This window comes from Triticum urartu, chromosome 3 (genome assembly GCF_003073215.2).
Source record: "Triticum urartu cultivar G1812 chromosome 3, Tu2.1, whole genome shotgun sequence".
Taxonomy (NCBI): Eukaryota; Viridiplantae; Streptophyta; class Magnoliopsida; order Poales; family Poaceae; genus Triticum; species Triticum urartu.
In genome coordinates this window covers 118944766-118955727 of record NC_053024.1, presented here as the reverse complement: position 1 = coordinate 118955727, position 10962 = coordinate 118944766, and the positions used below count along the sequence as shown (strand labels likewise).

General features: G+C 52.9%; 1 protein-coding gene and 1 pseudogene across 1 annotated transcript; one reads left to right on the top strand and one right to left on the bottom strand.

The window, feature by feature from the left end:
• Nucleotides 1-364: 364 nt before the first annotated feature.
• On the top strand, nucleotides 365-1802 carry LOC125548139 (annotated as a pseudogene).
• A 128-nt stretch (nucleotides 1803-1930) lies between these two features.
• Nucleotides 1931-3625, bottom strand: LOC125548138 (putative cyclin-dependent kinase F-2). Its single transcript, XM_048711816.1, has one exon. It carries the CDS (start codon nucleotides 3199-3201, stop codon nucleotides 2056-2058), a length of 1146 nt encoding a protein of 381 aa, XP_048567773.1. The 5' UTR covers nucleotides 3202-3625; the 3' UTR covers nucleotides 1931-2055.
• Nucleotides 3626-10962: the final 7337 nt, after the last annotated feature.

Genomic DNA, 10962 nt, shown 5'->3' with positions numbered 1-10962 from the left:
TTTTCCCTTTTCCCTTTTTGTTTTGATAATTTATTTTTCTATTTTGTTTACATTATAATCTTTCTTCTTTGATCTATTTTACTCTCTGTTATCCTATTTTTATGTTTTAAAACTTCAGTTTAAACCCCCACAAATACTTATTTAAATTACATGAACATTCATTTCAATGAGAGAACACTTTTGGAAATTGCAGTGGCTTCTTTTTACAGAATATGTGAACACTTTTTAATTACATAATTGTTTTCCGAAATGTGTGAAACACCTTTCCGAATTACATGAATAATTTTTCTAAATGTGTTTTTTTAATCCAAAACTCTAAAAGATATTTTATTGTCATTGTTGACACATAAGAGCATCTCCAGCTGCGCCCCCGGGACGTCCCCAGGAGCCTTTTTTTGGCACCGGCGTTAAAAAGAGTGTCCCAGTCGCACCCCCACAAGCTCGTTTTGCGCTGGATTTAACGAAAACTACGGCTGGCGCACCCAAGGCAAACCCAGGGAATCGGGGGGCAGCTGGGGGCGCCGGCAATATTTTTTGGCAGCAAAAGGCCCACTGCCAGCCTTTAATCTCTCTCTCCTTTCTTTTTCTGGTTAGGCCCACCACGTGCAGTGCATGCCCGCTGTCCCGCGTACCGCGGCTAACCTCGCTGGTGGCCACGTGCTCTCACCGCGCCCCAGACCCGAAGTAGCATCGGGCATGTCCGCCATAGCCGCCATCGGAGCAGCGCTGCGGCTTCGCCTCCCAGTCCGGATGTTGCGGGTCGGCGAGCTCATCGCCCTCACCACGCTCCTCTCTTGGTCCTCTCCCGCGCGCCGTCCGTGGCCGCCGCCGCTCTGCGCGTTGCGGGTCGCTCCTCTTCAGCCCCCGCTTCGTGCTCCTCCTCCTCGCGCTTTCCAGGCGCGAGTGCGTGGAGCCGTCCCCGACCTCCTCTGCCACGGCCTCCTCTACCGGCATCAGTGTGGAGTAGAGCCAGACCTTGGCCGCCGCCAGCTTCGCTTCGTTCACCGTCCCGCCGCCGCCGACGCCGATGCCGACGCAGGCAAGTGAAGCGCATGTGGCCGTGCTTCCGGCCATGGCGATGCCGATGGAGACGGTGCCGAAGGAGGAGGAGGTGGTGAAGCCGGTGGTGTCGATGACCATGCGCGCTGCGGCCGCCGTGACCAAGGCCTGCGCGCCGAGGCGGACCCGGTCGAAGAAGATGGCGACGGTGCTGGAGGAGGAGGAGAAGGAGGAGGAGGTGAAGCCGGTGGTGTCGGTGACGACGCGCGCCGCAGCCGCCGTGAGCAAGGCCTGCGTGCCGAGGCGGACCCACTGAGCATGGCCTCCCGGATCCCGCGGGAGCTCGCCTCGCCCGCGTACCGCGGCTCACCTCGCTGCTGCTCGAGGGGGCCGGTGCCCGCGCCCGCATGCCACACTCCGGACGCACGACATCTTCGGCAACCGGCCTCTGCCTCCTCATCACCGCTGGTCGCGACCGCCTCCTGGCCGCGCGCCGGCCTCTGCCTCCTCACCACCCGCCCTCTGCTCACCGCACGCCGCCGTCGCCGCCCTGCTCGTCGCGTGCCGGCCCGGGCGTGCCCGAGCCGCCGCGGGGCGAGCTCAAGGAGCGGTGGCGCCCGGCCGCTTCCTCGCTGCCCGCCACGCGTCCTCCTCGTCAAGGAGCAGAGGTGCTTGGGGTGGACACGGCTGGAAATATTTGCCCCCCAAGCCAAAAACTTGCGTCGGCCCAGCCCGAGCTGGACGAAAAAACGTCCCTGGGCGGCACAACGGATGCTCTAATAAGTTGGAAAATGTTCAAAATATTAACCTCAGTAATATATAAAAAGTTGGCACGGCAGGAAGGCGAACGATTTCAAGCGACTTGCACGGACTGGCAGGCTACGGCGAGCGACGATTAGAGGCGACGGCGCCAGGTCTGGTGGAAAGATAATGGAAGGAATCAGGAAGCTAGCTTTCAAGCTTCCAATCGCACGTGCAATGAATTTTGGAAATCAGGCGTTGATGCACTGGTATACATGCGCTCTGAACAATAGAGAAAAATTCCAGGTAGACAATCTATCTTGTTACAAACAATGACAGATATTTCTTTGCAGTCACTTCCTTTCTGCGTAGCGCTGTCGGAGCGACCTCTACTTCCTCCACCTTGATGGACACCGTCGTCGCAGCGACCGCAGGAGGAGAAGCGGGGGGACGGGCGTCCGCAGCCATGGTGGCGAACCAGGGCAACTTGAGCGCGGCGGCCGCCGTCAGCCGCTTGTCGGGATTGCAGGCGAGCAGGCCGCTCAGGACCTCAAACCCCTCCTCGGACAGCGTATCCTCCGGGAACAGCTCTCGCAGCCTGCTCCGCTGCACCGTCGGCAACTGTGGCGGCAGCACCGCGTCCGCGAACGGCAGGGACGTGAACCCCGGCCAGGTTGTGTCGTCCTGCATTCCGACCACTTCAAAGATCCTTCGGAGAAGGCAGGTCGAGTTGTCCTCGTCGAACAGCCTCTCGCCGGAGATGGTCTCCGCCATGACGCACCCAAGCGACCACGAGTCCACCAGGGCGTCGTAGTCCCGCTTTCCTAGCAGCATCTCGGGGGCTCGGTACTTGCCCGTGCCGGCCGGCCGGTACGGCGGCGCCTCCGACATGGACAGGGCGACCCCGAAGTCGCAGAGCTTGAGCGTCCCTTCCCCTTCTCCGACGATTATGTTGGCCGGCTTGATGTCGCGGTGGACGACGTGGCGCCGGTGCATCTCGGTGGCCGCCGAGAGGAGCTGCCACATGAAACCCCGCACCGTGGCCTCCGGGAGCCCGCCGCGGCCGCGCCTCTCCGTCAGGAGGCGGTGGAGGCTCTGCCCTTGGACGTACTCCATGACGAGGCAGAGCTCGTCGGTGACGTAGTCCCGCACGACGCCGCGGAAGCCGACGATGTGCGGGTGGCCGCCGCACGCCTCGAGGAAGCGGGCCTCCCGCAGCACCTCCTGGGCGTCGGCGGGCGCGTCCTTATTGCGCGGGTCGCGGAAGGACTTGATGGCGACGACTTGGCCGGTGGCACGGTGCCGCCTTTTGTCGACGACGCCGAACATGCCCTCGCCCAGGCAGGACTCGTGATCGTAGTCCCCGGTGGTTCCGGTGATGCGCCTCTTCTTGGCGCAGGTTGCTCCCGGCCGGTTGGCGTGGCCGTCGACGGCGGCGGCAGATCGCTTGGTGGCGGCCATCGGGTCGATCCGCGGGCTCAACAGAGCTTCCAGAGGCAGGGGAGCGGCGAAGCGCGCAGGATCTAAAATTCTAGATGGAGGAGGAGGCAGCGGGAAGAAAATCGACGAGGGCACGGGGGCTCGCTCACTATATACAGAAGAAAATTCAGATACGAATTGGGCACTCGTGCGGTCATACCCAGACTCGGATTCCGACGTTCTATCGGAGCTGCATGCGGAACGCGTTTCCTTCCCTCGCTGCCTGCGCTTCTTTTTCGATGGGAAAAACTTTAGGGAGTGTCCAAATTCCAGCCGAATTCAGTCTGAGTCGATTTTCTGTCCTATGTTTGATTGACACCTGTTTTGATTAGTCCTGATGAATCGAGTTGGAAAAATGATCAAACTGATTTCAACTGGTGTTTCTCGGTCGAATTTGGTTTCCCCCGTGATGTGATTTCCACCTGCCCACCTAAACTAATCGCCCCCGACCCGTTACGGCCTGCTGCTGGATCACTCCGACATGAAAAAAAATTGATGGTTGCTGCAACATTCTCTCTGAATTTTTGTTGTTGTACGTGTTGGTATGCCTACTCCTGTAATAAGGGTCAACGTGATGATCCTATAGTTTTTGCCCGATCTTTCACCGCAAGACAATCAAATAAAAAAACTTCTAATCACGGAAGTAATCCACGTAACTTGAAGATGAGGAAACAAATCCAGCAAGCAACGTGATGAAGATCACCACGCCTCAAACCAGAGCACGATAATCCTTGATGAACACAAGAACCTCCGTAGCAATCTTTATTAGATAAACGGCATCGCCGATCCTGGAGGGATGCTTCACCGAAGAAACACAACTCGATAGTTTTAGACTAAAATTCCCAACTTCCTAAACCCAATGCGCCCCAGCTCCTTATATGGTGGGGTGAGGCGCCCAGCCTAATGGGCCTCGACCTGACTTGGTTGGACAGGCCCAAAACCAAGCAAAGCCTCATAATTATAAAAAAAAATCTAATAATTAAAAATAACAATGACACGCCTAGCTTGGTGGAGTCCTGAAATTGGGCTTCACCTCCTCCGTCGTGCCCGTATCATCCTCCTCCCCTTCAAAAAGCGTTGTCCTCAACGCGCGGGGGTCTGCTAGAAAGGGTGGCGTGATATCAACAAAAGCATCATGCGTCTTCGCCATCTTCAAGTCTCGCGTGCCTACCACTCCACATCCTCCCTCTTGGTCTACTCGACTTGGTTCAGTTGTGGGTGACTTTCTTCTCCACACACGCCTGGGCATAGGTGCCACCACCTTCTTCTTGTCCACCTTTGCTGGAGCCCTTTGTTTCTGAACATGAACCTGCTTTGCACTACCCTGCAAAATATGAGTAATGCCTGGGCCACACAACTGACGAACATGTCCATCCTTGCCTTTGTGCATCCGCACTGCTGCTCCAACAAAACGCCTCACAAGTGTGCTAACAAAACTGCGCTTGTCGCCCCGAAGCACCTCATGCACTGAGACATGATCAGCACAAATATCATCAGTCTGAACACCTGTGTCAACACAAACTGGAATTGTAACACATGCTGCAACATCCTTCCTCTCATCAGAAAGAGGTTGTACTTCAACTGGCTTGTCACTAACAAGAACAACAGGCTTGTCATCTACAGGTAGAGCTGAAGCAATATCAACAATGTCGCTCTGTGCATCATGCTCCTCATGTTGCAGCTTAGCTAACCTTGGCGGCTTAGCCTTGCGCAACCTCTCCTTGTGTACCACACACAAATATCATCAGTCTGAACACCTGTGTCAACACAAACTGGAATTGTAACACATGCTGCAACATCCTTCCTCTCATCAGAAAGAGGTTGTACTTCAACTGGCTTGTCACTAACAAGAACAACAGGCTTGTCATCTACAGGTAGAGCTGAAGCAATATTAACAATGTCGCTCTGTGCATCATGCTCCTCATGTTGCAGCTTAGCCTTGCGCAACCTCTCCTTGTGTACCACCAGCTCCACATCAGACTTTATTTGATCATCCTTCGTAGGCTTCAAAGTCTGTTGTTTGCCGTCATGCACAAAAGAATATGTATTTGCTCTCCCAGCATGTGTGACATTGCGATCATACTGCCATGGACGTCCAAGTAACAACCCACACACCTCCAATGGCAACACATCACATTCTACCACATCAACATAGTCATCAACTGTAAATGGCACACGCACTTTATGAGTAACCTTCAGCATATACCGCAGCTATTCAACCACTCAAGATGCTTAGGTTCAGTAATGCGCCATGTGGACAACCCCAATGATGCCACCATTGCCTTGCTTATGCCATTAGTACAACCACCATCAATCATCAACTTGCATGCTTGTCCTTTAGTCATACACTGAGTCTGAAATAAACTCCACCGCTGACCCTTGTCAACAGTTTTGCAAGCTTCAACATGTACCCTCTTGAGTTGCATATTCAGCCCGCTCAATGGTACAACATTGTCCACCAAAATCGTGTCAACATCAGCCTTGTCCTCCTTAGAACCAGTATGTGTTGTTGCTTCCTTGTTAACATCATTTATCTGAACCACGGATGTGTCCTTGGAAATTACCTTCGCGGAAGTCTGCACAGTATGCGCGGGAAAAACTGTAATAGGCTTTTTTAGTTCCGCCCGCATCTCTTTAATGATCTTTTGTATATCAGCTATCTCAGTCCGAGCACGATCCTTAGACTTCTCGTCAAGTCAAGAAAACCATGTCGAAGCCATCTTCGGATCTTCCCTATCCGGCCAACAGAAAATAAAATCGCAGATTTTTTTTACCACAAGCCCGACTCTACCGTGAGTTGATTTCCCAAACGGACTGAAACAAAAGAATCTTCTCTCTCCTGCCTTAACTAATTAGGATTTAACTAATTTAAAAATCCGGCAAGCTGATCGCAAAACTCCAAAACTAACTAATACACCATCACGTACCAACCAAATCGCTCTGCTTCCTGAAAATCTAGAGTCAGCCGAAAACAGCGCCGTCCTTCCTATTTGAGCGACCAAACCTCGCCGAGATCGCAAGGAAAATTTATAGCACGGACGCCCTCAATTTGATTTGACTGGAAGACAAACTCCCTGCCGAGACACAGATCCAAGCGTGCTCGGCCCTCGCGAATTTGCCGCCACTAATCTCCTCGCCAAACAGCAATTTGCACCGTGATCTACGAGAACTCTCCGCAGACCAGACTCAACAGGATGAACTCGCGGTGAGGAACCCAGTAATCTGATACCACATAATAAGGATCAACGTGATGATCCTATAGTTTTTGCCCGATCTTTCACCGCAAGACAATCAAATAGAAAAACTTCTAATCACGGAAGTAATCCACGTAACCTGAAGATGAGGAAACAAATCCAGCAAGCAACGTGATGAAGATCACCAAGCCTCAAACCAAAGCACGATAATCCTTGATGAACACAAGAACCTCCGTAGCAATCTTTATTAGATAAACGGCATCGCCGATCCCGGAGGGATGCTTCACCGAAGAAACACAACTCGATATTTTTAGACTAAAATTCCCAACTCCCTAAACCCAATGCGCCCCAGCTCCTTATATGGAGGGGTGAGGCGCCCAGCCTAATGGGCCTCGACCTGACTTGGTTGGACAGGCCCAAAACCAAGCAAAAACTCATAATTATTAAAAAAAATCTAATTATTAAAAATAACAATGACACGCCTAGCTTGGTGAAGTCCTGAAATTGGGCTTCACCTCCTCCGTCGTGCCCGTATCATCCTGCAAGTGTCAGGGATGTTGTATGCCTACCTCTATGCTAGATGCTATATGCTAGTAGATGCATGATCAAAAGATCATGACAGAAACAAACACAAAAGCTTAGGGCATCTCCAGCCGCGTCCTCAGGAAGGCCTCCTCAGGCGTTTTTTTTTGCGCCGGCGCCGAAAAAACGGCCCAGTCGCGCCCCCAGGAGCCCGATTTTCGCCGGCCTGAGCCGAAAACAGCGCCGGCGGACCCAGGCTGAACCCGGCACGCTGGGGGGCGCCCGGGGGCACCAGGGCGAACTGTTTTGGCGTGAAAAAGCCGCGGGCCAGCCGCGTCAGGGACACGGCGGCTCGTCTTCCCCCAACTGCCTCGGTTCCCGTGGGGAATCAATGGCAAGGCTGCCGCCGGTCAGCCTTGCCGTTGATTCCTCACGGGCGGCGCGTCACGGGACGGTGCGCCGACGCCTCCCCTCCCTCGCACGCGTACACACGGGCGCGGAGCGGCAATAAAAGCCGGCGGTCTCTCGCCTGTGCCCACACCAGACTCGCCCCTCGCCGCCGCCCAGCCCCTCTCTCTCCGTCTCCGTCTTCCTCTCCCGAGCGCCACCGGCAGCCCCTCTCTCTCCCTCTCTACCAGTGCCGAGCCCGTCGCCATGGCAGAGCGCTTCGCCGGAGACGAGGCGGCGGCGAACGGCTTCGGCCGCCGTTCGCTCCGCGAACAGGAGTCCTGGCTCCTGTTCCAGGCGAACATCCCGGCGCCGCCGGACATGCGCGCCGGGCCGACGGGGTGGCGGCTCAGCGACGGGGGAGTGCCCGTTCCCCTGTTACCCGACGACGTGGCGAAGCCCAGGTACTTCGCCGAGGAGGTCGAGGTCGCGCGCGCCTCCCTGACCGACGACGAGCGCTCCCTCCCCCGGTACGCCGCCGGCAATCACGCGGCTTGGGCGGCGTACTTCCAGCGCCGCCAGCAGCAGCGTCTGGCCTCCACGAACGGCGCGCCGGTGGTCGGTGGCATGAAGAACAGCGAGGGACGCCACCTGTGGTGGGGCGTCCCCGGCCACACGCTGGATGGCGTGCTGGCGTACCTCGATGGCGGCAACAACCCGCCGTTGACCTATCCTGCGACGGGGGCCGCCCCGTCACAACACCGACGCGCATGGGCACCAAGGAGGTTCGCCTCCTCCTCGTTTTCCTCCTCTCGCTCATTTTTCCACTCCTCCGGTTCTCCGGCGCTTCTCGGCGTCAAGGCCGAGCCCGCGGCGGAGACGCCAATCGGTTGGTGCACTCGCAGCGACGGCATCGTTATCAACGAGGGCGGCCGGCGCGCCTCCTCCTCGTCGGCTCCTCCGCGCTTCGTCAAGCCAAAGATGGAGCCGGGGCTGGCGCCGGTGAAGACGGAGCCGGGGCTGGCGCCGGTGAAGGCGGAGTTCGACGACGACGACGCGGTCCTAGAATGGGCGCGCCAGGACTCCATTGCGATGGAGAAGGCGCGCCGGGAGAAGGAGAAGGAGCACCAGCGCGCCGCCCTGCGCCACTTCGAGGAGCGCCGACGCGGCCGCGATGAAGACGGGGTCGTCGTCTTATGCGACAGCGACGACGACGACGACGCGCCGCCGCCAGTCCGCCATGGCGACGCCGGGTAGGGGTCCAGCAGGGGCGCCCGCGTCAAGGAGGAGAAGGCCGACGACTTCAACCTCTTTCTTTTTTAGATTAGGTTAATGTAATGAAAATGCGTGAATTTCATCGAAATTTGTCATGTTTGGCCGAAATTTAACTAGTTTTTATCATAACTTCGCCGAACGGTTCTTTTTTTTTATTTTAATACGCGCCTGGGGGCGACCCTGGGGGCCGACGGCTGGGGACCGACTCGCCCCCAGGGCCATTTTTTGCGCCGGCTCACCCCCAGGCTGCGCTTTTAGACGCCCTCTGAGGGACCAACGGCTGGAGATGCCCTTAAACTGAACTAAATCACCACTATTCACCCAAATTTGAACTAGTAGAACCAAGAAACTTAAATTGAACTAAGTGACCACTATTGGCCCATAAAATTGGACTGAACCTTCAAGCTCCGTCAAAACAGGCAGCTTCTTCTTGTCTGCTACAGCGACGCAGAAGTCAGCAGGCTTGTTGTGGCAGATCCGCAAAAGTGATTTTGATCTAAGAATTGTATCTTCGGTTTTCAAGTACGTATCTGATCATGGTGGGATTCGACACCACCAACACCCATTCAATTCCAGCATGTGTTTGATCTGGAAAATGAAAGAAATAATAACTGGGAAAAGAAGGATTAAAAAGGAAAATTACTGTTGAAGAAATAAAATGAAGACTAAAGTGGTGAAATGAGAGTAGCTAAGTAACCTACATGTGTGGTAACTTACAAGACTGAAGAAAAATGGCACCTAACATCAAAACTACTAACAAAACCGAAGAAAATGACACCTAACACTGAACCTGAAGAAGCAAATCCACATATGAGGAAAACTGAGACTTGAGACTAGTAAGAAATATGATGAAAGAGGCACTCACTGCTGCACATCACAGAGCAAAATGTGATCATGGGAGTCGATAGATCAAACAAGATGTGATGTGGAAGATCTAACTTTGGTACCATGCCAAATGACCTGGGAAGCTGACTACCCTAATAGTGGCCACACTGTTTTATATTGTCATCATTGAGTAGGCATATGATTACACAATTGGTTACAATGCTCGAGAGACAAGAAAGAAGGTTTAGAAGAAACCTACCCCTTATATCTTGACATCCGTTATAAGATTGTTGGATGCCTAAACCAACTATTATATCATGATCAAGGTGTCCAAAGCCAGAATGTGTTCAACAGTCTTCAGACATGTTTGATTTATAGCCATTGCCATAAAATTTGCCACATTTTTGCTGGCTAAGCCGTGACAAGCCACAAAACATGTGGATGTGAAATTGCTCGACACAACTTGTGCAAAGATTGATAAAAGTATGAGTCTAGCTAAGAAATTACGGAAAGCCACAAGCAAGAAATCATTTACCGTTCTTAGGACATACTCCCTCCGTAGTGTCAAAAACCGTCTTATATTTTGATACAGAGGGAGTATTTAAATTGTGGCAAGACACAAAAAATTTGATAGGGAATTGTCGCGTTAAGTTGTGGAAAGTTTAGCATAATCTGAGTATGGCTAAGAAAATGCGGCCATGCTAGAATTGTGGCGGTAGAACAGACAACACCATAAAAAAATTGGCAAGATGTCCTTAGTTCAAACTTCGGTGGGTGGGTTGTATAGGTTTTCATTTTATCGATTACTTCATTGAGGCTTGGAAGAACTTCATAGGATTTTTTCACGAGATGTTTTTATTTTTCATTGTTTTGCTATCCTGTTTAAGAATTCGTCCGATTAACCAGTTAACTTGCTGATAGACCCCTACTTATAGAGTCACCGAGTAGCCAATAAACCGATAAATGAGCCGATTAATTGATTAATTTACCGATTAGCCCATTAATCCCCTATTTACCAGCCAACCGAGCAACTATCAGTTGAAGATTTCCTCAACAATGGTTTTCTTATTTGTTTAACTGGAAAAATGTAGTAGGAAAGCCCCTATGGAGATACTGTTTTTTTAAATATAAGATGAATATGAATCGCATTCATGAAGACCTGAACCCAGGTGGCCAAGTTGTACGTTGTCTCTAGGGGCTAGCTTTATTACAACAGAGCACTCGGAAGAGTTCTTTGCTTGTGGAAGGAGCAAATCCTGAACGCCGTACCACAGGATTAGGAAAAGAGAATGCGCGACAAAATGATGCCGAATCAGTCACCTTATGGAAGGTTTGTAATTGCTTGAGATTGTGAAGATCTCAATCCGGAAAGCTTGATATTACTAGGTTCATAAAAGGATCTGAGCTTGTGGTCTCGAAAGAAAATTAAAGGACCTGGCTCGTTAACTGTACTAAAAGGGCCTGGCTCGATGCCTTGCTTGCTGTAGCAGAAGATGCAAAGCGCCATGCATGCACAGCAGGGCCGGCCCTGAGGGGGGGC